At 37.8% G+C, this 25,983-nt stretch overlaps 8 protein-coding genes and 3 long non-coding RNA genes across 14 annotated transcripts; 2 read left to right on the forward strand and 9 right to left on the reverse strand.

Annotated features, from left to right (window-relative positions):
* Nucleotides 1-84: 84 nt before the first annotated feature.
* Nucleotides 85-2,672, reverse strand: PRMT10 (protein arginine methyltransferase 10). Of its 2 annotated transcripts, none has more exons than NM_100365.4 (7): nucleotides 2,234-2,672; nucleotides 1,880-2,072; nucleotides 1,593-1,698; nucleotides 1,099-1,288; nucleotides 768-953; nucleotides 602-685; nucleotides 85-512 (listed from the first exon to the last, which is right to left on the reverse strand). In NM_100365.4, exons 1-7 carry the CDS (start codon nucleotides 2,447-2,449, stop codon nucleotides 336-338), a joined length of 1,152 nt encoding a protein of 383 aa, NP_563720.1. In that variant the 5' UTR covers nucleotides 2,450-2,672; the 3' UTR covers nucleotides 85-335. The 2 variants fall into 2 exon arrangements, with proteins under 2 accessions (NP_563720.1, NP_849591.1); NM_179260.1 differs by having other exon boundaries at nucleotides 1,880-2,062; nucleotides 2,234-2,593.
* A 2-nt stretch (nucleotides 2,673-2,674) lies between these two features.
* On the reverse strand, nucleotides 2,675-6,079 carry AT1G04880 (HMG (high mobility group) box protein with ARID/BRIGHT DNA-binding domain-containing protein). The gene is made up of 7 exons (NM_100366.4): nucleotides 5,944-6,079; nucleotides 4,964-5,117; nucleotides 4,516-4,594; nucleotides 4,205-4,361; nucleotides 3,990-4,112; nucleotides 3,471-3,886; nucleotides 2,675-3,376 (listed from the first exon to the last, which is right to left on the reverse strand). Exons 2-7 carry the CDS (start codon nucleotides 5,113-5,115, stop codon nucleotides 2,957-2,959), a joined length of 1,347 nt encoding a protein of 448 aa, NP_171980.1. The 5' UTR covers nucleotides 5,116-5,117; nucleotides 5,944-6,079; the 3' UTR covers nucleotides 2,675-2,956.
* A 1,153-nt stretch (nucleotides 6,080-7,232) lies between these two features.
* Nucleotides 7,233-9,450, reverse strand: AT1G04890 (zein-binding protein (Protein of unknown function, DUF593)). Its single transcript, NM_100367.2, has 3 exons — nucleotides 9,202-9,450; nucleotides 8,127-9,100; nucleotides 7,233-8,032 (listed from the first exon to the last, which is right to left on the reverse strand). The coding sequence occupies exons 1-3, from the start codon at nucleotides 9,395-9,397 to the stop codon at nucleotides 7,967-7,969; spliced, it is 1,236 nt and encodes a 411-aa protein (NP_171981.2). The 5' UTR covers nucleotides 9,398-9,450; the 3' UTR covers nucleotides 7,233-7,966.
* A 190-nt stretch (nucleotides 9,451-9,640) lies between these two features.
* On the reverse strand, nucleotides 9,641-9,910 carry AT1G04293. Its single transcript, NR_138687.1, has one exon. It is a non-coding gene; the product is annotated as an other RNA (long non-coding RNA).
* AT1G04895 (uncharacterized protein) lies at nucleotides 9,859-10,273 on the reverse strand (the record flags this gene model as incomplete). The annotated part of the gene is made up of 3 exons (NM_001331504.1): nucleotides 9,859-9,897; nucleotides 9,918-9,959; nucleotides 10,109-10,273. The coding sequence occupies 3 exons, from the start codon at nucleotides 10,271-10,273 to the stop codon at nucleotides 9,859-9,861; spliced, it is 246 nt and encodes an 81-aa protein (NP_001320520.1).
* A 418-nt stretch (nucleotides 10,274-10,691) lies between these two features.
* AT1G04900 (NADH dehydrogenase ubiquinone complex I, assembly factor-like protein (DUF185)) lies at nucleotides 10,692-14,746 on the forward strand. Its single transcript, NM_100368.3, has 13 exons — nucleotides 10,692-10,891; nucleotides 11,191-11,302; nucleotides 11,510-11,592; nucleotides 11,688-11,753; nucleotides 12,252-12,352; nucleotides 12,498-12,616; nucleotides 12,960-13,000; nucleotides 13,101-13,189; nucleotides 13,261-13,420; nucleotides 13,492-13,608; nucleotides 13,875-13,919; nucleotides 14,054-14,185; nucleotides 14,278-14,746. The coding sequence occupies exons 1-13, from the start codon at nucleotides 10,763-10,765 to the stop codon at nucleotides 14,410-14,412; spliced, it is 1,329 nt and encodes a 442-aa protein (NP_563721.1). The 5' UTR covers nucleotides 10,692-10,762; the 3' UTR covers nucleotides 14,413-14,746.
* AT1G04297 lies at nucleotides 12,329-12,983 on the reverse strand. The gene has a single exon (NR_138689.1). It is a non-coding gene; the product is annotated as an other RNA (long non-coding RNA).
* Nucleotides 14,722-18,232, reverse strand: AT1G04910 (O-fucosyltransferase family protein). Its single transcript, NM_100369.5, has 9 exons — nucleotides 17,918-18,232; nucleotides 17,628-17,787; nucleotides 17,302-17,380; nucleotides 17,115-17,185; nucleotides 16,844-16,932; nucleotides 16,432-16,555; nucleotides 16,055-16,338; nucleotides 15,732-15,861; nucleotides 14,722-15,566 (listed from the first exon to the last, which is right to left on the reverse strand). The coding sequence occupies exons 1-9, from the start codon at nucleotides 17,923-17,925 to the stop codon at nucleotides 14,952-14,954; spliced, it is 1,560 nt and encodes a 519-aa protein (NP_171983.2). The 5' UTR covers nucleotides 17,926-18,232; the 3' UTR covers nucleotides 14,722-14,951.
* AT1G04303 lies at nucleotides 15,839-16,076 on the forward strand. The gene has a single exon (NR_138690.1). It is a non-coding gene; the product is annotated as an other RNA (long non-coding RNA).
* A 52-nt stretch (nucleotides 18,233-18,284) lies between the features above and the next one.
* Nucleotides 18,285-22,804, reverse strand: SPS3F (sucrose phosphate synthase 3F). The gene is made up of 11 exons (NM_100370.3): nucleotides 22,314-22,804; nucleotides 21,996-22,228; nucleotides 21,859-21,922; nucleotides 21,082-21,777; nucleotides 20,865-20,999; nucleotides 20,647-20,778; nucleotides 20,331-20,561; nucleotides 20,120-20,182; nucleotides 19,108-20,043; nucleotides 18,907-19,034; nucleotides 18,285-18,801 (listed from the first exon to the last, which is right to left on the reverse strand). The coding sequence occupies exons 1-11, from the start codon at nucleotides 22,605-22,607 to the stop codon at nucleotides 18,525-18,527; spliced, it is 3,189 nt and encodes a 1,062-aa protein (NP_171984.2). The 5' UTR covers nucleotides 22,608-22,804; the 3' UTR covers nucleotides 18,285-18,524.
* Nucleotides 22,805-23,115: 311 nt separating this feature from the next.
* On the reverse strand, nucleotides 23,116-25,973 carry AT1G04930 (hydroxyproline-rich glycoprotein family protein). 3 transcript variants are annotated; one of them, NM_001197980.1, is made up of 8 exons: nucleotides 25,291-25,904; nucleotides 25,132-25,221; nucleotides 24,681-24,733; nucleotides 24,519-24,558; nucleotides 24,348-24,428; nucleotides 23,862-23,975; nucleotides 23,637-23,716; nucleotides 23,142-23,478 (listed from the first exon to the last, which is right to left on the reverse strand). In NM_001197980.1, the coding sequence occupies exons 1-8, from the start codon at nucleotides 25,837-25,839 to the stop codon at nucleotides 23,397-23,399; spliced, it is 1,089 nt and encodes a 362-aa protein (NP_001184909.1). In that variant the 5' UTR covers nucleotides 25,840-25,904; the 3' UTR covers nucleotides 23,142-23,396. The 3 variants fall into 3 exon arrangements, with proteins under 3 accessions (NP_001322809.1, NP_563722.1, NP_001184909.1); NM_001331505.1 differs by lacking the exon at nucleotides 25,132-25,221 and having other exon boundaries at nucleotides 23,116-23,478; nucleotides 23,862-23,990; NM_100371.3 differs by lacking the exon at nucleotides 25,132-25,221 and having other exon boundaries at nucleotides 23,124-23,478; nucleotides 25,291-25,973.
* Between the last annotated feature and the right edge of the window lie 10 nt (nucleotides 25,974-25,983).

Raw genomic sequence — 25,983 nt, forward strand, 5'->3', positions numbered from 1 at the left:
TTTAAACATTTAGTTCGATATTAATTAAACCAAAAAAATGTTTTTTTAGACTTTAACAAATATTCTAAACCACTGAAAAATGTTCAAAAAAGTTAAACAATCTTCACAGAAAAAAAATCTCTTCAAAATTAATACCGAAGAAATTTTTGGATGTTTAATCAAATACCAAAAATAATAAATTATATCACCCATATAAAAATCTATTGAAAATTGGTATAACAATCTCGTTTACATAGAAAAAAAAGGCAAGAAGCAATAAAACATTACATTTGGGGTTCATACATGGGATACAAGAACCAGCAAGCCCCAAGGAAAGCTTCTCTATAATCAATCAATCACTCTATGAAGTAAGTCTTCTTGAAAGATTCTTTGGGGTTACCAGATGCTTCTTTTATTTCACAGTTAAGCTCAATCTCCATTAGTCGGTGATTTTCCTTGGACCGGCTCATTAACAAACCAAGATTCAGATTATCACCTTCCTCAACATTTATAGGATTCGACATAATGAAAACCTGCCAGTTTCAGACCATTACGCGGAAATTAGCGTTTGAAACAATCGAAGCCTTAACCATCATAGGCCAGAGATTGGGGAGTAATATACCTGTTGTCCCCAGTGCGTGCAGTGCTGCTCACTTGGAGCTGTGGTCAACTCGATTTCTTGCTGTGCGGGGTCTTCTTTTCTCCCCTAGTTACAAAAACAAACAAGCAACGAGTAAGTATACGAGTTTCTTCAACATGATGCAACACAGTAATCTGTACGAACTAACCGAGAACTGAACATCGAACCATCCACCAAAACCACATAGCCTTGTATGCTCCATATTGATAACTGACGTTACATTTGATCTGACTTCCTCGATTTCACTGACAGATGCTGTCAAACAATCCATCTCCTTGACAATTGTGGGAGTGCCTATGATTTGTTGTGGATTCAAGTCATTCCACATAGCAGTCTGTGCACAAAAGACAAAATTTTATGAGTTCCATGAAATGTCAGAGCAAAAGGTCTGTAAGTCAATTTGTTAATTGTTCAACTGTCAGCTGAGGAACTTATCTAAAGATAAATTAAATTGCAGAAAAAAAGAGTTCTGAAATCACCTGTATGTAATACTTTTCTTGCTCTTCAGCAAAAGGTTTTGTTAAAACTCCCATATCAACCCCATAGTAACTTTTGATCTCATCCGAAAAGTTATGCCAGTCTGCCATTGCCCCATCGAAATCATTCCTCTTCCGATCTGCTATATTGGACTTGATGGGTGCAAGCCACATGCGAGCATGACTAGGGTACCTATTGTATACAAAGGTTATTTGTAATGCTTAGATACACACAGTGCCAACATCAACCAAATCTTTACCCAATTGTTTTCAATATTAGTAACATGTGCCACATGATATCAAAATTTATGCATGGAATTTGATAAGAAATTCTATAACTGGCACTGGAGGAAAAGATTATGCTATCAAGATATTAACAGTATAGCTACACAGCATCAAGCTCTCAAGTGCCATAGGCTCATAAGTAACAATCATGCATCATGAAATTTTAATGTTACAACAAAGAATAGAAATAAAATAACAGAAAATCCACTTACATGACACCTGTTGGCTTTAACCATCGGTCACGAGCACTAATCACAGAATCAAACATGGACTCCCGCAGAAGGAAGTATCCCATCCACTCCGAGATAATTACATCAACTGCCCATTAAATTGAATATGTAGATATTAGCGCAATGTCGAGTAGAGTAAAAATTATCAAAAGAAACATGTTCAACTCAACCAAATTGCAATGTCTCAATCAATAGCCACTAAGTTAAACCCTGATTACTACTCTTTTCTAATCGCAGTGAAAGAGAAGAAAAGGGAAAGTGAATAATACCTTTCTCAGGCAATGAAATATCCTCGACAGATCCTTCAATGACTTCTACAATATGGTCAAGGTTATTGGCTTTGACAAGGGCACGAGCATGATCAGCCATCTTAGTAGCTTCAACGGCATAAACCTTCCTGGCACCAGCTTGAGCTGACCAAATTGCAAGAATTCCACTCCCGGTGCCCACGTCTAAAACAGTCTTCATCACATTACAGAAACAACAATTCAAACTATTAATACCACAAGAAAGACAGAGAGACCAATGGGTACAACTTCGCAATAGATAATCTTTCATCGACTACAAACAAATAGAAAGTCTTCCAACACTTGTTAAGCTTAAAGATGTGAACTTTATTATACCTTGCCCTCAAAGTGATGTTTGTTCTGGAAGACGGCGTTGAAGTAAGCATCCATACGGACACGGTCGGAGAGCATATCCTTCTGGTGGTATAGGAAGGAGTAAGTACAGAAGTACTGAGCGTAGTCAACTTCTTTGTCAACTGGAGCCGACGGTCCTCCTCCGCCGGTTCCGGCAGCTCGTCCACCCATTGCGCCGCCGTTTTGGGAGCTCCTCATCTTTGTTTACACACTTGTTCTTGCAAAGTAATGCTTCTGACTGCGGCAAAAATCAAAGCTTTGTTCCCTTTAATTGGAAAGCTGAAGTGAGAGAGCTACAGAGTTTTCAGACGGCGACGGACAAAGTTCGGAAACTTAGGGTTCCTTTTATAAATCAATCAATCAAAGTCTTTAAGTCTCCCTCCTCCGCTTTCAAAATCATATTACAGGGATTACTTCTTCGGCCCATTTGCTTTCCAAGCCCAAGTTTATAAGGCCCTTTCAGATTTTAATCACCAATTTACAGGATATCCCATTAATAACGAAAGTAAAAAATTCTCTTATGCCAAAATGTTATAACCATAAACTTGCCTTGTTTCCGAAGAAAAATCCAAAAAAACCAAAAAAAAAACCAAAAAGACATAATCTTGGGCCAGAAGCAAGGTATCTGAAGCCCTTTCCTCTCTCTAACATTTACCTATGGAACACGAAACTGGCAACGGGGAGTAAGAAACAAGAGAAGAATCTTCAGTTCTGCTCAGCAGTCACCGCCACAGTTGGCTCATCGGCTTTCTTCAATGGAGATGTTTCCATCACAACATCGCCGTTTTTCTCCTTAGGAGCCACCACTATCTCAGTCGGATTAGGGTTTAGGTTTGGACCTGAGGGATTCAGAGATGGCTCTTCCAATTCAGGATCAGTTTCTATGCTCTGATCATCATGTGGCTCGCTTTCGCCTGAGGATCCGCTTGAATCACCTTCTTCGTCATCTTCTTCGACTTCATCAATTGGAAGGTCAGCTTCAGCCATGTCTACGTTTTGCTCCGGAAGTCTCTGTTGCAGCGGAACAGCGTTGCTTATGAGCTGTCCATTCTTTTTTTTCTCTCTGTAATCTTCCATTTCAGTTCTGTATCGCTCTTTGTCCTCCATTGCCTTCCCTTGGTAAATCTAGAAATAAAAGAAAATCAAACAGATCATGAGACAAAAACTCGATATACGTAACAGAGTTTGATAAGAATTCAAAGATCAGTGTGTGAAATACCAATTTTTCGTCTTCATTCAGCTTGTTCCATAGCTCACCAATCATCCTGCTGATATCCCTATCCTTACCAGGATGAAGCGGTTTAAGTCTCGCGTGCTGCTCTGCGAAAAAGAAGTTATAACCACTTCTGTTGGGTTTTGGATGATCAGGATCACGTCTTTTGATCTCTGATTTCTTTCTTCTCCTACGGCGTTTTGTTACTCCTCCTGCAACCCCCTGAGGATTGGCAGAAATGTTCAGAGTGTTCGGGAGGACACCATGACTCTGTTGCGGAGTTTGATAAGAAACTGTGTTCTGAGGAAGAAGCTGATACAGAACTCCTTTAAGCTGCTCTGATCCAATTGTTACAGTTACAAGGTAACCACTTTCGAATTTTCCATCGATCACTCCAACCACATTTGATCCAGCAAGTGATCCTGAAACAATAACATCAAAGGAAAAAGGATTTTACTCAGATTTATAAGTCACAGTTTCTCAGTTGGAACATTTATAGAAGCAAAGAGAGAAAAAAGTTGAGACCTCCGAGGAATTCTGCAGTATTGATCTTGGGCTGTGGGGTAAAGGTTAGAGCTTGAAGTTCTTGTGAAGGTCTAATGGCTCCCTGAATAAAGCATGGTCTAGCAGATGGACTCTGCATAGAGTCTACAGAAGATATGTGTGTTACAAAACAGAGAAGAAACTGAAAAATATTTGAAAATTTGGTAAAATAGTTAAAGAGGTTTTTATGAACAAACCTGGAGGAATCTGACCATTAGATCTGAAGAAATAGATTTGCTCATAATTGTTCAGCAGCGAGAAGTAGTATTTGCGCAGAACATATGATGCGTTTGTTGCAGTTGGAGGAAAGACAAATGTAGCAGTTACTTCTTTCCATCTCCTTTCATTAAGTATCTGCAATTCAAAGAAGGAAAATGATCCAAGGAAAAATGTCAATGTAGATTTCAAGATTTTAGAACAAAACCAACTATATGAGACATAGAAAACAGACAATACATATAGAATGGAATTAATTTATCATTGAGAGCCTGAGAGGGCATTCACATACCTTATTGATTCCGCCACGTGAGGTTACCTCAACGAAAAGCTTGTGCAAGTCCAAATCTCTTCCTCCTATGATCGGAACCCTACAATCACCAATGTAATATGTAGAATGGTTAAAGCTATAAGCTATAAAGTATTGCATCCATATCCAATATGTAAAAGTTACAATACATTACCCCCAAGAAGCAAAAGGAACAATGCGTTACACAAAAAAGAACATTACTTTTAGTCAGACTATACACACAGAAGAGGAATCCATAATATAGACAGAGAATCTCATGCATTGTAACTGGTAAAATTTTTGTAGGTGAAAAACAAAGCATGATTCATCGTCAACATAAGAGCTTAAATCTCAAAGATAGAGACTTTCTGAACACAAATTTCTGTCAGAGCAGATAACAACTGAACTTACTCTACTAAGTAAGATATGATAAGGGAAGAAAGAAGCTTACATGAATTTAGTACCCAAGAGAGAGTGCAGCCTTTCCAAGGAAGTCATGAAAAGCCTAGGGTCTGCAACCACAGCCTCATACGTTGCTTCAGGGGTAACACAAACATTGTTCATTGGCACTGACCCTTGCTTGAGACAAGAGCTTGATGCCATTCCTAACACAGCCAAAAGACAAAAAAGAAAACAAAAAGGTAAGCACTTTAAGATCATTTACGCTCTTTAACAACCACTAAACCTTCTTCAGCATTTACTATCTATCCGGCTTATTAATGAAACAAAAGTCAGAGACTTTAAGGCTCCACACATCAGATCAGAGTGTAATTAACCGTCTTCCATCAAAGAAACTCAAAGATACATACACAGGAGTTCAATTTATAAATATTATCCACAAAGAATCAAATGACGAAAAACTTAAACAAGAAAATAAGAGATTGCAAAGTCCAAGAAAGGCTTCAAGGAAAAAGCTATAAAAGCCCCTCCATGAATTCTTCTCTTCCCTCTGTTTCTTCTATGCAGAACAAAAAACTGAATACGACAGATTGCCATTAAATGTAAAAGGACTTGTGCTACAAAAGCAACCATACTTTAAGGAATCATAACAAAGACACATCTTTTTCAACCAATCTCTCTCTCTCGCTATCGCTCTGACAAAAAAGAGGGAATTTTTGCGCCGGCAACGTATATTAGCCTGAGATTCGAAGGAACATAAACCAAGAAAACCCCTCGAGGAGGCATATTAACAAATACATTACAGGCATCTATTGAGAAATTCAAGGCCCAACAACAACTTTCTTCAAAGAAGCCATTAATTCTCTGTTACCAAACAACGAATAGATTCTCGATAGACGATACAACAGAGAAACCATTTTTGGGGTTTCCCGCGAAGCAACAAACAAGAAGCAGCAAAAGCCCAGACGACGAAAAAGAAGTGATGATGAAATAATATGAGAAGATTAAAAGAAAATGAAAGAAAGTTGTCACCTTTGCTAACTATTCACCCTTGAATATTCATAAAAATGAAAGCTTTGGTTTCTCTTTGATGGTGATGAAAGAGTGCATATAAGAGAATATAATGGGAGGGACGCGTACGTTGATGAATGATGCGTATGTGTATGAATGAATGAATTGTGTAAATGAGGATCCCAGATGAAAGATTATAAATAACAGATGGGGTGGCTATAAAATAGGTCAAATTTTAATATATTTTTTTCAAAGGGTGAGAGAGAATTGAGCTATATAAGAAATAATGCAAAAATATGAGGAAGATAAGAAAGAGAGAAAAATTATATCAATTTAAAGGAAGAAAACAATTTTCTATTTTAATACAAATATAGATCTTGAAGATTGACCACAGATTATAAATATTTTGAAATTGATTTATGTATTCTATTATTTTTTTGATAAATATAGTTTAATGTGATTGAAACAAATTTTTTTCTATTTTTATACAATAATTTTATATTTATTTTGTCGTATTCGGTTGTAACCGTTATTTACGAGTGGACCGGACAACTAAAAACTATAAATTGAATTAACGGTTTTATCGAATAAATTAAGAAACATACAAGAAAACTTATACAATACTTTATAATATTATATATTTTCATATTTTTAAAAATATTTTATGTTTTTGTATTTTTATATAAAATATGATGATAGTTTTTTATTTATTTTATTATATTCGTTTTTAGCTTTTTCTTTTTATCGGATGTCCTCGAAGGGACTTTTAACTTTTTCTATGAGTGGATCAGAAAATCTAAAAACCTAAGTTAAAAATAAATAAATAAATTTACATAAAAATTAAAAGTTGTAAGATTTATAGTAATTATAAAAATAAACAATTCGTAATATCAACAGAAAGTTGTAAAAATAAAAGTATTTATTATAAATATATATATATGTGTATATAATCTTTAAAATGTAAATGAGAAAAAAAAAGGAGTGAGGGAGTGGATTAGGATACGAGTGGCATTTTCTTTCCTTTTTTTCACTATATACTGAAAATACACGTTCATGTGATTTTCATTTTTCAATATATGGAAAGAAACAATATTATACGCTGGATATCTTTTACCAAGAACATGTGTAACAGTATAATTTCAAAAAGAGGGAATTTAATATATGATGATATCAATTAGTTTATGATACAACGAATACTTATTTTAGACATTAAAAGTTTGACTTGGCACATATTTCGTGATATTTTTTACTAGTTTAGCAAATTCAACCATATCGTTTATAGAGGTTAAAAATAAGAAAACACCAAATCGGAAATAAAAGGTTATATACTTAACAATAAAGCGAAACGACATGATATTTTATGATTTTCTCCACATTATTTTTTATCTGTATCTTATAAACTAATTAGTATTGGAGAATATCATCATATACATAAGAATGATTCAATCATTCAAATCCTAGAAGAAGATTTCAATTCTCAACAATCTGTAAAATACATTTTTACATACATTATCACCGCTTACATACATTTAGAACAAAATTTAATCCATTGAACAACTGATATACTACAATAACGGTTATATTTTATATCAGTCAGTTGAAAAGCTTCGTTTAAAAAAAAAGAGAGGTTAAATTATTGTTAGACAAAGTGATATTACACTAAAATGAACATTATATATAATCTATTTTCATCAACAACACAAAAATATCTTCCAATCGTTATATATGGATGTTGTTGCATGACTTTTTCAATGTATCTTAGATTTGATAAGAGGACATGTAAATAAGTTATCTTCAACTTTTATTGCAGTAATATATATTTGAATCACTATGTCGAATAATTATTGTCGATACAAACGAACAAAAAGCAAGTATGTATGATCGACGATAGAAAAATACATTCCCAAAGGGTGACTTGCGATCCAAGATTTCTCCATAGAGATGGCTCAAAATCTGTAAACACGTAACTGATAATCGAATCCTGTATACTATACATACAAACATGTATGTGTCTAAGTACATAAAATTTAAAAGGCTTCAGCCTTCAAGAAGAGTGAAGATCCATGGAACAAGATCTTGTCCAACTTCGCTTCTCTGACGTAGCCCTAACCTGAAGAACACGGCAATATAAAAAAAGTGTCAGTGAAAGCTATTTACGTAATATGATTTTTTTCAGCATAGAGTTTTGGAAACTTGTTTTAAACCTTTGATGGTAAAGGAGGCAAAGATGCTCGTCTCGTAAGCTCCTCTCTTTCCTCTTGAACAGCCTTTAATCTTTCTCTTAACAATTCCACTTCATTTTCAATCTTTAACCTCTCATAATCAACCGCAGACATCGATTTTCTCCTTGAACCCGAAGAGCTCAGCGACTTCTTGCGTGGACGACATAAGGGAGGTAGCTTTCGAGCAATCCCCGAGACAATGATACTGTTTTCATCCAACGATTCTTTAGGTTTGCCAACAGAGGATTCTTCTAGATTCTTCTTCTTACTAATGTTCTCTGTTTCGTCCTTCACCATATAAACATCACGCACACGTGAGTACGCGACTTCTGAATCTGATTTATACAGATCTCTGTTTTTATCTCTGTTTCCTTCTTCTCTATAAGGCATATCGAGAACCGTTCCATCAAGTTCCTGAACGAGCAAAGCTCTTCTCTCTTGACAGTCTTTGTTTTGTTTGTGTTCCGGTTCTGGAACATTCTTCTCTTTTATTAAAGAACATTCCAATTCCTCTGTTTCTTCGAGTAGTTGTCTATAAGCTTCAACTTCTTTCTCCAAGAAATGTTTTTCTCTCTCACGCCGTATCAAAATGTCTTTGAGTATGACCATCTCTTCAGCATCAAAAGTCGATCTCTCTTCAACCAGTCTCTGGAACTGCCTCGCTTCCATTTCAATTGCCGCCTTCTCATCTTGCAGCCTATGTATCATCGCCATCGCTTCATCCGCTGCTGATGCTGCAGCGCTTCTCTCTTTGTCAAGCTCGACACAAACCGTTGCTCGAGCCGCTCTCTCTTCTTTCAATAATTCTTCTAAATCCCTAACAGATCTTTTCTCTACATTTCTCACAAAAGATTGTTCTGCTGATGAATTGGAGTTTACCTGTTGATTAACTGATACGGTTTTCTCAAATTCCGGCCAATGAGATAGATTAGTCCCCTCTCCTGCCTTACCACAATCTGCAATACATCCAAGAAGAGCAAGGCCTAACATTGATTATTCGAATGTAGAAGCAAAATCTCAATCCATAAAGAAGACAAGTTAAGGTAAGAAAGAAAACCTTTTTGGTCATCATTGGAACATGTCTCATCATAAGGCTGCATCAAATTGGTTTTTGCGGTCTCATCAAAGGCTTCTGATGAAGAAATAGATCTGAGACTTGCACAGTTTACACGACCTGATCTCCTATGGTTTTTAAGACCGTTTCTTGATCTTCTTGTAACAAAACGTTTGCCTTTCATGCCCTGAACGGTCATAAGATCAAATCTACCAAGTTCCTTATTGTTAATCACATTTGGTTCGTCTCTTGACAAATCCTCTGTTTCATCTTTAACTCTAGCATTGCTTATATCACCACTGTTCTTTCTCACCAGCTTTAACTCAACAAACCGGTTCGAATCATCGTCACTAGTAATCGAACCAAAAGGGATTTTGCTTTTTATCGATCGATCTACGGCTGAGATTCTGTCTGATGCACGATCCACCAGAAGGTCTTCATGGAGGCATTTCCTCATAGTGTTTGATACACCGAAACGTCCATTGTGAAATTTTGGAAGAGGTAAACCTAGAAACCCTAGAAATCTCAACAGGAGATGTATACAAAGAGATGTACATAGAAGCAAATAAGCTATGGAGAGATTCAGAAATGCGCCTATGAGACCAGTGAAATTCCAATAGTGCGTATCTAAACACGGCATTTTGATAAATAGATTAGTTTCTATAGCTCTGAGTCAAATCTATTCACCAAATCCACCACCTATGGGAAAATCAAGAAACATGGATGATGTGTTCGAACTTTGATAGACCCATTTCAGATTTCTATACCAGACATAAAAATTCCATTCCGAAATTTTAGTTTCTTGTAATATAAAAAACAAGTACGTAAAGCAAACAGAGCTGAACCACATGTTGATGATGAATCTCAAATAGGTTACTATTTTTGAACACCATGCATAATTGGATTTTACCTGAAGTTGAGGTCTAGCATTAGCCAAGTGGGGATTAATGCGAACGTTATTAGGGTTCACAAATGGATATGATGCAAAATCATGTAGACAAGGCACGTGAGGATGTATACTGTCAGAGATGCTTCGAGGAACACAACACCTCTGCCATGGCAATCTTATACACATCTATGCTTACATAAGATGGTTTTATTTGGTTTAAAAAATGTTATTGCACTTTTGATTTTCTTATTTTAAACTAAATTTTTCGATTTTTCAAAAATAATATTTGATTAAATTTGATCCTTAAGTTTTAGTTTTTATATTTTTCAAAAAAAAAAACTTTTATTTTTTTTGGGTTTTGGAGTTGTAACAAAATTTGAATTATTTTAGTAAATAATAATAGTTTATGTGATTTAAGTAAAGTTTTTAATTTATCAATAATAAAGTTCTAACAGTACAAAATGATAAATCTTTTTTAAAAAAGCTTAAATTTTAAACAAACCGAACTTGGTATAATAAGAAGAGAACCAAGGATTATGAATATAGAACGGTCGAATTAAACCGGATCTAAACCCTAAACCTCTATGAAACCTCCTGAACCGGTGAGTTCCTTCTGTATCTCGATTCTCGAATGTCGATCGAGCCATCGTAGAGATAGAGAGAGAATCCATAGAAATGGCTTTCGTTCGATATATCCCTTGTCGGAAGATTCCACGAAATGTTGATCAATTCGAGCTGCCATGTCTTGGATCGCTTCGAGCTTTCTTCTCTACTCAGAAGCTCATAGGGGATGAACCAGTTCTCGTGAGTTTCTTCTCAATCTCTCAGAGTTTTTCGATGGTTCAGATTTACCTACTTGATAAGTAATATTAATGACAAATCGATCAACCTTAAGCAATGCAAAAGGCAAAACTTTTCGTATTTCAAAGAAATTTTTCTGCTCTGAGTTAGCTGTTTTGAATCCTTGTTAAGAATTTCTGTCTCCGTTTTGTGTTTACAGTCTCATAGTTCTCTCCAGATCCGAGTCTTGATGTTTATCAGATTTCATTCTCATTTGGCGATTTCTAGAATGTGAGACTAAATGGTTGGTTAATCTGAAACAGGTTCGAGATTTCATACACACTGCATTATATGATCCAATACAAGGCTACTTCTCTCAACGGTCAAAATCTGTCGGGGTTTTGGAGAGAAGCATTAAGTTCAACCAGCTTGAAGGTAGGCGCAAAGTTCAACTTTCACTTGCTTAAGTGTTTAATTCTTGAATTTTAGCCACGCCTCTATAACTGCCCTGAAACTATAGCAATATCAGTTCTTACTCTACATGAGATGCATCATGATCTTTGTTTGGCTAGTTATCTGTTGTTTCTTATGGTTATATTATCTCTTTTATGTCTAGTAAGTCGATAGTTTTCCTTGTCCTAGGGAGGAAAGCATACATGAAACTCTTGGAAAAAGTATACAAGCAGAGTGACATTTCTTGGTTTACTCCAGTGGAGCTTTTCAAGGTGAAATGTTTGTGGATAGATTCTTTGGTGTTTTCTTTGATTAGCCTTCACTTGTTGTATTTATCCTATTTTATCATGCCAATCATCTCTTGTAGCCTTGGTATGCTCATGGGATTGCAGAAGCTATACTGCGTACCACAAATCTCTCAGTTCCATTAAAGGTTTGCTTATCTGATCGTCCACATCTGTATTTTATTTAATTTCAAGACAAAACAAAACCTGATATTATGTCTCTGATTTCTGTAGTTATATGAAAAGTTTTGAATCTAGTTAGTCCTGACCTATCTTTACCTATCAGACTGCAAGGAAACTAGTTAGTGATAGCCTAGGCCTTTAGCTTGTTCTGTTCATGCTTTAAAACTTGAAATAGAGAAACCACGGTTTACCTATAGAACCTTTATAAGTTTTGTTTCTTTTGAAAATGGTTGTGTAGTTTAGAATCGTTTGAATTTCTGTTTAAGATCATATGTCTTTAGGAAAGTTTATATATCACGATTGAAGGTGGAGAAAGTAATGCCATGAATTTCTGTTTAAGATCATATGTCTTTAGGAAAGTTTTAATATCTGGAAAAGGGAAATTTTCATCCTGGTTTGTGAGTTAAAGTCGACATTTGCACTGGTTCTTCCGTTAATCAATAACACTTGAAACATGTGCTTAGATATACGAAATTGGTGGTGGATCGGGCACATGTGCCAAGGGTGTATTGGACTATATAATGTTGAATGCTCCGGAGAGAATCTACAAGAACATGAGCTACACGTACGTATGCCAGTTTTCCTCTCTTGTCAATTTAAGCTAGCATGTATTCATACAAAATCATCTTTGGCTGGAACTTAAGAATAATAAACTGTTATGAAACATGCTGCAATTATATTAACTGCATGGTATTTTTAATATATATCAGTTCTATAGAAATCAGTCCCTCACTTGCTAAGATTCAGAAGGAAACTGTTGCACAAGTTGGAAGTCATCTATCAAAGTTCCGAGTTGAGTGTCGTGATGCATCTGACCTAGCTGGATGGAGTAAGGTTCTTTTTGTTCAGCACAAGGCAGATTCTGGTTTTCAATTTCCTGTTGCTATGCTAGAATTCGGTATTTGGTTGAAAATATTAAATTAGTGAGTTGTTTGCCAAAAAAAATAATATAATATTCTTAGAAGATTAAGCTAGTCGGAGAAATCGTTAGTGAAATGAGGTTATGCTACTAGATTGTCATTGACTTAGAATTAGCGATAATACCCAAATTTTCTAGAGACTACTTATTAATCAAGATGTTTATAAATTAGCCAACCACATATTATCGAACAATCCCAGTTTAGTGACTATGAAGTTATCTATCTGTGCTTATAAAGTAAATTTTCAAACAGAGAATGTGGAGCAACAACCGTGCTGGGTGATAATGCTTGAGGTATGTAATTATGTTGATGTGGTTCTATTTGATAGGTTGGTATTTTGAATTGAAGAGGGAATCATACGTGTAATATTTGTATTAACTTATACCATTGCAGGTGCTAGATAATCTCCCACATGATCTTGTCTATTCCAAAAGTCAACTTTCCCCATGGATGGAAGTCTTGGTTGAAAATAAACCAGAGAGGTACAGAGAATATTTGGCTCAAATGAAGTTTATTTCTGCCTTTATTGATCCCGATCTCTTATAAACTGTAGCGAAGCACTCTCTGAGCTATACAAGCCTTTAGAAGATCCACTGATTAAGCGGTGCATTGAAATTGTTGAACATGAAGATGATCCGGTTTCAAAACCAAAAGAAATTTGGTCTAAACTATTTCCCAAACCTAGACGTAGTTGGCTTCCAACAGGTTGTTTGGTAAGAAAAAAATGGTGTCCACATATTACAACAGATGTTGTGTTACTCTGTTCTAATTTTTGTAATTTCAGAAACTGCTAGAGGTTTTACATGCAAAGCTGCCAAAGATGTCCCTAATTGCTTCGGACTTTAGCTTCTTGCCTGATGTGAAAGTTCCTGGTGAAAGAGCCCCATTGGTTTCAACAAAGGTCTGTTCTTTTTTCCGTCTAACTATGCATTGAAACATTTCTCAGTATTATGTTGACTGTTTAATCACTGAGCCATAGAGGTATGGCCAAAGTTCCTTAACGTCATACCTCAATGTTTAAAACAACAAAAAACTTGGTTTTGGTACAGAGACAGTGTCTTTCTGCATTGCTTAATAGCAAACTTGTCTCAAGAAAACTTGAATACAGTTTCACCCGAAGAAATACATACGTGAAGTATAATTATAATCTCTTATTTGTATTTGCAGAAAGATGGATGTAGCTCAGATTACAGTAGTTATCTGGACGCAAAGGTGCGAGATATCTGCAAATTTCCTTCTTTGACTACTTATTTGGTTTATTCTCAATTGCGAATCGAGTAGTTTTCTTGAACTTCTAACCTCATTGAAAACTTCACAATTCATATGTATGTTGGATGATCTTGCAGGGTGATGCTGATATATTTTTCCCAACCGATTTCTGGCTTCTAGAACGAATGGACCATTATTGTTCCGGTTGGAGGAAGATGGAAAAAGACGGGACACCATCGAAAAAAGGAAGGAAAAGGCGAACTCTCACTGTAAATCAAGATTCTCTTTAAACATTTTAACAAGAGAGGATATTTCTGATGCTTTTCATCAACAGTCTTTTCTTGTTCTCATTTGCTTGTAGCTTGATACATCAGCGTTCATGGATGAGTTTGGTTTACCTTCAAAGACGAGAACAAAGGACGGATATAACCCCTTACTTGATGACTTCAAGAACACTAAGTTCTATCTTAGTGTCCCAACACACAACACTAAGTAGTAAGCAACAGATATCTTCAGCTCATGGATGTCGGAATTTTGCAGAGAAATGAAAGAAAAAGTTTAGAGCTCTGAATTTTTTTTAGATGATTTAATAAGTTATAATCAATATTCCATCGCTACAGACACTGAAGATAGGCTCCAAAATGTTTCTTTTTTACTTACTGCGGTTTGCTGTGTCAGCTTTTAAACACTCTTTCCAAATACTACATGAGTCGGTAGTTTGTAATGTAATGGGTTTGGGTATGGAGGCTTTCTCGTTGTCTTTCTTTTCCCAACTTATTTGACATTTCAGTAGTGAAAAACATGATACTCAATAAAACAACTATTAGTGGAATCTCATCACTTCTCTTAGATTTTGTTACAAATTTTGAAACAAGATTCAAATCTATGCTTCATAAAGAAAATTGTTTGACACAGAGACGTTGAGCTACCTGAATTGTATGAACAATGGTGGAGACACATCTCTCTTCTTCTGCTCTTCTTTGTTTGAAACACTTTTAGGTATAAAACGTTCCAAAGGCTTACCAGTTAAGATCCTTACCGTTCTAATCCAGTGACCGTGGAATTCGTCTGAGAAGTTGAATCTGGATCTCTGATACTCTCTAACCGGCTGTCAAGAATCTCTATAACATTATTTGGCGGGCATTTATCACTAGACTTCTTCGGATTCATCTGACAGAAACATTCAGGCCATGAATTTGTATAAAACGATTCAGGAGATACACGCTTGTGAGGCCCTCCGAAGTTTGTTTTCAGCATTACTCGTCTCACTGCCTCTTCGAAGCCAGCCCTTTTCCCCTTCTCTCTAGCTATGAAAATTGGAGCTAATGCTTTTCTGTCTGGTCTGATTGTGGTACGGAAACCATAGTAAAGGCGATGACCTAAGAGATTGTTGGCGAAATTGCTCGGTCCATCATATGTTGGCATAAAAATGTCGGAGAGAAGACAAACCATGTAATCCACAGCTGATCCTATTAATCCCTGTGAGGTTGCTGACAGCTCCTCAGAGGGGTCTACCGAGCTATGGTTATCAAGCCGTGGGAATAATGTTCGAAACGGTTTCATGAACTGTTCCCCGCCAAAAAGTTCACCGGCTGCTAGGTATATCCTTGTTGAGTTGTCGAATCTCATTGCTCGTAATATAAGACCTACCTGCACCACAAGGATCAATCAAAATGTCATATTGCATTTCTAAAGCCTAAACAGTACCATTAGTAGTTGCAATTATGATCTCTCTATCGCTCTCTGAGCTTTCAGTTTTCTTTCTGTGGATATGCTCAACATGAAAATGATGCTGATAAAAAGTTAAGCAAGTACCTCCTCAGGGGTCAGTGGACACTTCCCGATAGCCCGTCTTTCGTTGTAAATAAGCCTTTTATCTGCAAAATTTTCTTTACGGTACTTCCTAAGTATCTTCTGTTCCTCAGGGTTAAATATGTCAAAGCACCTGCGGAAAATAGACAATGAACCACTGTTCCCATGTGTGCTGATGTATAGAAGATATAAAGACAACCAATTTCTTCGCTGTCACTTCAACAAGAACAAGATTCTAGAAAACCAGCTTTGATATATAGATTAATTAAATAGAAATGACCCTATAGCTGATGGTTGAAGAAAGAAATTGTTGCAAAAGAGCATACCCCGCAAATGCCAACATATCCATTTCAAAACGAAGATGGATCGACATGAAGTGGCCCTGTGACCGGAGTTTATCAACAATAGATTCACTCAACTTCATGATGTGTGGCTTGAATCTCAAAGCATGGTAGTTCACTCTGCACCTTAACCTTTGATATTCAGGATTGTCAATTTCCTCCGCTAAACGATGTGAAAAAGGGGTAAGATAGATAGCACTATGTTCCCTCATTGCCTTTAGAGCAGTTGTCAGGTACCACTCAATAGGAGCATCTCGAGGAGGACGAATCTGATTCAAGGAAATAACAAGGAACAGAGATATTTAACCTATATTTTCAGACTTAAGCTTATGTGAAAACCAGACATCTCTTTATGCTTGTACCTGAAAAGCTTTTATCTTCTTGGTTTTCCCATTTTTGTGAACATCGGGGATCTTTCCCACAATCTTAACATCATACTTCAGTGTCTCAATAAAATGTTCAACGTCATAGATACCTTGAAAACCACTGGAATAAAACAACCATATATTAGAGGATAAAGACATGATACTTCAAGAATTCATGTAATGGCATTTGATCTCCTCAGCACATATCCTTAACATTAGGAGAAGAAATCCGCTTAGAATAAATGTCTGATGATACTTGGAAAGTCATACGGATTGCATTACCTTGACATTTGTAACTATTAATAACTAACTCAGTATTGCACAGAAAAGCTTATATTTTCTATAACTAATGCAATGAATTAAGGGACTGTAACTTCTCTTTGCAGCAGATGTAAAGGAATCAACGTACCTGTCATCATGCCAAAACGAGTTTGCATCTAATTCGGGCAACACAAGTGTAGCATTCATGATCCGCGCAGCAAGTACTGCATTACATATCTGCGATATCCACATATCAACATTTGTCAAATCAAAGATATAACAACCAGATCCATAGTGGAGGGTTTAAGCTACCTCAAATCCACTAGATTTAGAGATACATTTTGTGAAGTGACCAAAACAAGCTAACAACAGTACTGGGGTGTAAAGGGACACGTTGATTACAAAAACAGAACACCTACCGCACTACGTTGCTGATTCAAACCACCATTACATCGAACACGGAGATAACCATTTGTCTCCTTCGTAGGAGCTGCAAAAAGGAATCAGAAGAAGATTCATATCATTATTTCAAGCTTGGAATGCCCTAAGACTTTTAGATTAGCATCGAGTTAAATCTTTACAGCTCAAAACACGAGATGAACATACGAGGCCAGTCAGATCGTGGTGCAGAAGACGGTCTCCAACCACCAGATTTAGCACTCTCCCAGAGCTCTTCCACGTTTATCTGCTCAAAAATATCATATAGAATCCATCAACGGTTAGATCAATAAAGACTCACTAAGATTATCATCTATAAAACATGAGGTTAAATTCAGATCTTAAGCTCCTGCAAAACATTTGGTTCCTGGAAAATCAAAACGGATACTTCAATTTTCAGTTCACTTCTCGCAATTCATCGCCAATCTAACAGAAGATCTGATATTCTTCAGCTAGAAATCACTACTCCAAATACATAGCAAAAGTGATCTAACCTTAGATGGACGGGTCGGTTCGCGATTGCTACCGATGTTAGCCGAGAAAAGCAGCGAGAGCGTACAGATCAGTAGAACAATGACTCCGATAGACAGTTTCGCCACCATCCCCTTTGTTCCAACTCCTCCCGTCTTCCCATGAAGTCGGTGGTGACCTAACCTGCAACGTCACTCAAAATCAACACCGATCCAACCGAATCATCTCTACTGAAACGAAAATTGCAATCTCAGACACCAGATTTTTTCCGAGAAACTAAAAATTTCCCAGAAAATTGCGAGAGAAGCGATACCTTCGCATCGCGTTTAAAATCAGGAAGAAGACGAGATCTTCTCTAGTGATTTGAGAATTTCTAATACTCTGTATGAGCTCTCTCTCCTTGGAGTCTTTCTCACTGGCGAGATGTAGATTTCTGAATTTTCGTTAATTAAGGTAATTAATTATAGCTGCTTCGAATCACCGTCGCAGCCGCGCGAGTCACACCAGCAACAAACCGGCGTCGGGTCTTGCAATCAAACCGACCGGTTGATTATTAAACCTGCATTTAAAAGAACGAACATTAAAATCTAATTATTTTATGTGATCCATATTTCCCATATTATAGGCGCCATTTTACAGTTAAGATTTTTCAAATTTTACAATTTGTTTTTTGAATTAGGCTTATCTTCTTTTTTTCCCCAACCATTCTCGGATGGGAACACAAGTTGCATAATTTTTACAAAAAAAATATAATAGCCTCGACTTCACTATTTGAAAATTTTATTTTATGTATAGAAGCCTGTTAAATCCTAATGTTCGATCGGCCAAAATACCAAAACTTAAAAGTCCCAAAACAAGTAGAAAATAAATAAACAAATTAATCTACATGGTTGAACCGGGAGAATTGGATATTAGTGGAATCAAGCAGTGGCTTTCGAGAGCTGCTTAAAAATGTCGGTTATCTCCTTAACCGGTGAATCAACCTTGAGAAAACCGATAAAAGGACTCTCTGATGGAACGATGTCGTCTCGGAGGTCTGTTGACCGGAGAAGAGCATCAGAACCCAATGTGACGAGCCCCTTGACGATAACAGTCTTGTGTGTGCCGGATATCAATTCCTCATAGTCCGTATCGCCACGATCTCCAACCACCACGTACATGTTCGCCACATTTAGCCTCCACCGCACGAACAAGTACCTTCACCGCAACAATTAAATCGCGATAATAAGGAAACAAACATGTTCAAAAATATAATTTTGTTTTGTAGCATTTCCGTAGCAAAATGTGGTTTAGTTAACGTACCTGAGAGCTTGAGATCGAGAAGCAAGAAGAGGAACGATCTGCATTCTCGTTGAATTCCGACAATACATTGGATGGCAACGAAGGCCTCTTAGTCGTAACTTCTGACGTAAGTCATCTACTCTCATCACCTGTAGAAACCCTGATTAGATACTCTGCAGTCTGCATTAATGATTGGTACAGTTGTTGAAAATCAAACTTTACCTTGGAACGATCTTTGATCATATATGCAACGCAATGGGAATTGCTAGATGCCTGATCCTCTTGAATAAGACTTGGAGAGCCCTTGTTTCTTGCCTCACCACCAACAGCAGTAGTGTTCATCAGTTTCCACACCGTGTTCTTAAGCCCTTCCATGCCCCATCGGTAATCGATATGCGAGGAATAGTCAGGATCCGGAAGAAGCTTTCCCTCTTCCCCTCCTGGATAATACACTTCGCTCCCGCTGCTGCATATTAATGTGTCGAACTCACTCACCTGAATCTTGGCAGACTTCAAGAAGCGAGTTAATTCATCAAGCGGCATAGAAGTGGAAATCGCAAAACCAGAGTTTTTAGCCATCTGTGGATCCGATCGCACGGCTTTGATGATATTCTGAATCATCGGAACCATTGCTTTCTCATCCGGAGCTCCCTCATTGTCATAGCAATCAACCGCTAAAACCACCAACCGTTCCCGTCGCCTCAAAACCGGATACTTGCTACCCAAGTTATCACTTTGTTTCTTCCCCTGTAATTCTGGTTTACTCTTGATTTCAGGTGTCCTCATCCGGCTCATGATTTGTTTAACCGGATCAGCAGAATTCGGTTCAAGAGACCCGTTCAACGATGGTTTATCTCCATCCATAGAGAGTCTCAGAGACATGTCTTGAACGTCTTTAAGAGAGTCGTTGAGTGAAAATTCATCGTCTTGAGCAGCCACTTCGTCCGCATCTGTCTGCCACTGCGGATGTCTCATACGGCACGCGGCTATACGTGTAAGGTAAGTCCGGCAATGCTCAGGCCATGAGAAGAGGTGAATGTTCTTCCAACCGTTAATCCTGCACTCATGCCATAAATTCTTCTCAGATACCAGCTTCAACAACGCATTCGCTATCGCTTCTTGATCGTGTGGATCCACAAGCAAACCGTTGTGCAATGCCTGAAGTTAAATACCATGAGAAAGAAATAAGCATTACCAATTTAAATGATTTTCAGTTTCAGGACACGTTGCTAACCCTATGAATATCAACTGGTCCTCCATTCTTTGTTGCTACCATCGGAAGTCCGTGAGCTGCAGCCTGCATTTTTAATTTTGGTTAAACCAGATTGATTAATTTCTTGTCTAGTTTGGTTTGTGAATAGATTTCTGGATACTATTTAGGTTAAACAGGATTGGAAACGAGTAAGAAGGACTATATATATATATATCACATATGCATACTTTACCTCAATGAGTGTAAGGCCAAAAGGCTCAACCAAAGCTGGATTTATGAAAACACCCTTTGTATTTGCAGCAAGTCGGTATATATCAGGAACATCAGACTGTTTATGATGCTTTGGATATGCGACAGACCCGTAAAGATCATATTTGTCGATGAGTTTCAAGACGGTTGTAAGAACGCTAGCGTTTCCAGATGACAACTCATCTATATCATCTCGATTTCCCATAATCAAAGTCTGCAAACACACAGGAAAAAGAATTTCAGAAACAGAGGATTCTTGGTTTCATGCTCTGGAATAAATACAGCTATTTAACAGTTACGAGATTAGCTAGCTCCCGTAGAGGCCGACATTCGCCAAAGGCTTTCAGAAGAGTGGTTATGTTCTTCTTTGGGTCTGGTCTAGATAATGCCAAGATCATAGGTTTGTGAGGATTTGTAAAAAACCTCATAACCTGCCAAATATACGCAACGAAACATCAAACACAATCTAAAATACAAACCTCGAAAGAAGTTAATGAAGCTGCCTAGGAAAACTCACTTCAGACCAGATAGTTGGAACCGCTTTAGGAGAAGATCCCTCGGTTCCTCCTACTAAGGAAGCTAAATCTCCATCACCCTCAGGTGTATCTTCTTGAACCTCAACGTTTGTGAAATCCATCCCCGGAGGAATAACCTGGACAACAGACTCACTAACTCACTCAATCTTACTTCATAATTATAACTTTTCCAACCTGGCTAGTTATCTGTGTACTTACCGCCATTCTTGGCATGAACCTTCCGTGGCAATTAACACCGCGTCTAGCACGAGCTCTCAAGACTTTCTCGAGTTTTACATCGAACCCATCATAAAGTCCCCACTGTTCATCAATCTCCTGCCTCGTGCTTGTTATAACAAGCTCTGCAGCATCCAGAGATAGCTCCTCGGCCTCGATCCTCCTCTTGATCTTATATGTGGAATTTATATCCTCCTTTGATTGCCTCCCTTGTTTCAAAAGCTGCTCAAGCTTGTTTCTTCCTAGAGAATGACCCGTCAGGACCATAGGAACGTTCAACGCACCAGAAAGCAGAGCGGCACTATCCCCTGCATCCGCGTAATGTCCATGAATCACATATGGCCACACAGGCTTCCCCTTCCCAATCTGCTCTCCCAAAACTTTTGACATGTTTAGAATGTGAGCTAAAGCTCCATCAACAAACTCTTGGACAAACGGCCAGAGAATCTCTTTGTTTAAGTACTTATCCCGTGGACCAAACGGTATCCTAATGATATATGCTCCGCTGCTTTCCCCGGTTTCATCGCCATCACAATCTTCAGCAGTGGTTAGCATCTCCGTTGGCTCTGCATAGCTCCAATCAACTTCTGATGAGCATATCTGGCGAGTAAACAGATCAACTCGGTACACACCAGGCATTCTCGCTAAAGCTCGAGCTAGCTCCACAACATATTTCACCTAAAAATTCACAAATAAAACAAGTTAAAACAACCCTAGATACCGGATTCAAGCTTATTAAATACTTGGAACACAATGTACCTGTCCACCAGTATCGGAATCGCTACCAAGCTCCATGTTTTCTCCACGAACCAACCCATGCAAACTGAAAAAAATACACTCACTCTTTATGTTGACCTAACATACAGAAGAATCAATGGAAGCAAGAGAGAAAATACCTGATGAGGACAACGTAAAGACGATTCTCCTTCTTATCATCAGACCAGATTTCGAGATTGGATAAATTGCGTTGCAATTGTCTTCGAGGTGTCTCCGGTTGAACAATTTCTCCAAGACCATCACCTTTCTCTCCTTCTGATAAATCTTCAGACAAATCCTCTGTCGCATCTCTTCTTCCCTGTTCTCTTTCCAATCTCCTATTCGCTATTCGCTGAGAATCCTCCCATTCCAACTGTAGATTCCATAAACAAAATCAAAATTCGAATACATTTCACTGTAGCAAATTGATCGACCAAAAATTAGTAAATATGAAGGACCTGCTTCTTCTTGCGAGTGAGATGCCAGATTCTCCAACACATATTCTCCAACCGAGAGTTACGTTCACGAGAATTGCGAGTGGCTACAACTTTGAGCCAAGTCCGGTGAAGATCGGTTTCATCGACACCAGTCACAACTTCCTCAACGAAGTATTTAGTCGGATTGAAATATTGTCCATCACCTTCTCTCAGATTCACAGAAGCTTGTGGTTTCTGCTGCGTTTCTTCAATCCCCTGAGCTTGGCTGTCAAGAATCGCCTCCAAATACCCATTTATCCACTCGTTCCCCGCCATTCTGAGTTTGTCCTCTGTTTCTCGAGAAAACTGAGATCGGTGCTCTTTGTTTCTTGGAGAGTAAGAAACTAGAATTGGGGTTAGTGTGAAAGAAAGAAACAGAGAGCTGAAAATGAAAAGTGTAAACAATCGAGAAAAATAGAAAGCAAGAGTTGATTGCGGGAAAAAGTTTACTTCAGAAAAGGGAAGAGGATTTTACAGAAATGGCGGATTAAACGTGAGCGAGAGAGATCATCGGTAGTTTAGTAGTTGCATGTGTGGAGCAATGACAAAAATTAGTTCTTAGCGGCGATGACACGTGTTTGTTGTAATTACGTGGCAAATGTAACGGAAAGAGAGTTTAAATATGAGCGTTTGTTATCTTCTCTGTCCGCTTCCCTATGCGATTCTCTCTCGAAAAGCCTCTAATCCAATTAGAGACTTCCACCTATTTACTACAAAATCTCAATTTTTCTCAAATCTTGTTTATAAAGTTACAATTAGTCGAATGACAGTAAAGTTTATTTATTACCACTTCGCTGATTGACACATGTGTAAGAGAAGAAATTTTTATTGTCAAATTAGTAAAAGCTGACTTTAAGGAAACAATTTTATCTTCCTCTTTAGTTTTAGGAAGAATGAAACACTATTCATTGAGTAGTCCTACTAATCTATAGAAGACGAAGAAGAACACACCTATACTATTACTACACGTATGTTGTTACGTGGTACTAGTATGCTAAATCAACAACAGTCATATGAAGCTAATTCCTAACAAAACTTTACCCTTTTTTAGTCGTTCTTCAAGCATCATCGGTCTTCGGATTGTGCCAGAATAAGAGTTATTCTTTCTTTGTACCTCCTGATCCTCCTCGACCGTTCTTCTCGTAATCTGAAAGAGAAAGAAATCCGCTTTTTCAAGTTACCAAAATATTCTGCTAGATTTGCTTTGATGATTATGAAAACTAATCCATGAATCTTGTGGGGAGCTTTATCTTTCAAATACTACACGACCTAAGGAGCAAAAAGAGAGAATAGTGGGGAGCTTACTGTGCACGGACTTTCTTAGCTCGCTCGATGTGTCTTTTCAAAAGATCCTTCTCAGATAATTGCTTTACAGCTTCCTCGTCCTGAGATCATCAAAGAAAAGAGTGGAATCAAACGTCATGTAGTAAATATTCAAGAGCTGAAATTAGCAACAGCAGGAAAGAATCAGACTAATGTCTTCTGTTCTGCTCAGATAGAATCAATGGTTCTTGAAGACTTAACACAAACCTCTTTGTCTTCATCCGCTGATTCTTCATCTGGATCATCTGGTACACTTGTCTCTGTTGTTAAATCCACAGGTAACGGTTTTGGCAAAGGTTTCATTATACCACTCCTTTGCGGCTGTCAACAGAGAAACTGAAAGTTAGATTAGTCCCAGATATATGGTTACGCTCAAGAGATTGCAGATGCACATTTCCATTGCAAAGCAGATAACAAGCTTTGAGTATGCAATTGAAGATCATTTAACTAAGATTGGCTTCTAAAAATATAACTATATCAAGAAAGAATCCTCTAACTAGCACGGATGCAAATAGGTGAGTGATCAAAAGTAATTTAGTTTCCAAATTCGAGTAAATTTGGCATTCTGAGAGGTTTTCTGAATCAAAACCCCACAAACCAATATCTTGAAAATACAACCGATGAATCTTTTATCAAGCGGAGTCGTCAATGACACTAACATCCTACTCTAACAGCAGCATATAAAGTGCGAACCTGAATTCCAACGTGAGCACCATTTTTCAACCACGATCGACCAAGTGAATAAAGAGAAGAAGACCCCTCAGTGATTCGGACCTGTAAACAGTTGAATAGTATTACAATCTAAACTTAACAGATGTCTTTTCCAAATTCTCAAACAAGCAGTACATATGATAGTAGGCTTACCTTTCTCCCTCTAACAACGGCAAGAGCCCCATCCTTGCTTCTAATAACAAGGAAGAAGAAACAGCAAGGCAACTAAGTCTCTTGAACAAGTTTTTTTTAAAATAATATTTTCAGTGAAACCAAAAGAAAGGTAATATCAAAGTAGAGAAATTTGATGTTCACCTGGCCTTTCTATTCCTGCTAGTGTCTAGAATTGAAGTTGGGGGCGGGGCAACCTAAGTACCAAAATTTACGAAAATGAGAAAATGTGACTGGAGCAAGAGCAATAATCAAAAGTAAGTAGGTGCAAACCAACTATTAAGAGAAGAACAGCTTAACATTTGCTAAGATATAAAAGCATTTTCAAGTCTTCCTCATTCCACAAAAGAGAATTTTCAAGACCAGAGTAAAGCAGGCACATAGCAGGACAAAGAACCAAAATAGAAAGATAACTAGATCCAATTACTAACTATCACATGGTTTATAAGAAAACCATGAAAGACACGTCCAACAACTCACATTGTTGTATAACTAGACTAGTCGATCAAAATTCTAGAACTACATGCATTAGTTCGAATGAGAATCACTCTGACAAAAATGGATCCAATATTAACCAAGATGATTCTTAAGTCACGGTACAGTCAGATTCAGTTCTACTAAGACTCCAATCAAGAAACTTTGGATCATCTCGAGCATTTTCCCCACTAATCTTTCCACTACTTAGCTAGAATCTAAGCATTAACAAATGAAACATGACAAGCAGAAATTGAGGACTTCATCTAAGAAACCTCACCCGCGGTTGCAGAAATTGAGGACTTGCTCTAATGGGACCCAACCCAACAGGAGAACCCAATCCAAGGCGTGGTAATGGACGAATCTGAGGATTTCTCTCCCTTATAAACTGCTGCAACAAGGATTCCATTTGACGCTGCTCATATGGTCCAGGATCGTAAGTAAAACTCGGGCGAGGAGGGTACCCACTCAGATTACCAGCCGTCACGGAAGGATCTGCGACGAATCCTCGAACAGGTCGGGCTGAAAACCCTCGACCCGGTAGAGCAAACGGGTAAAGAACAGCTGACGGATCTTGAATTTGGCGTCTGACCGGAATCGAATGTGCGTAGAGGTTATTACTATAAGCAGATTGTTGTTGGAACGGATTAGGGTGGCGAAGCGGAGCTATGGGTCTGTAAGTCGGCGGCGGTAGTGGCGGCGGAGCAGGAGGTGGCTGAGACGGCGGTGGTCTAACAGTGTTTACTGGTGTTACCGGAGTTTCCGATGCGGTGGATAGAGACGGAGACACCGTTAGAGATGCGGAGGAGTTGGGATCGGGAATTGACATTCCGACGGCGGAAGGAATTTGTCGATTCGATTTTCAAAAGAATTTTTGGGGAAACAGTAAAAAGAAAAAAAAAAGTTTCAAATTTGGTCACGGTTTAATAATGCGCGAACCCTCTTACTCATAGGGAGGTTTTCAGGTTTTGGG

The sequence above is a fragment of the Arabidopsis thaliana genome (genome assembly GCF_000001735.4).
Source record: "Arabidopsis thaliana chromosome 1 sequence".
Classification (NCBI taxonomy): Eukaryota; Viridiplantae; Streptophyta; class Magnoliopsida; order Brassicales; family Brassicaceae; genus Arabidopsis; species Arabidopsis thaliana.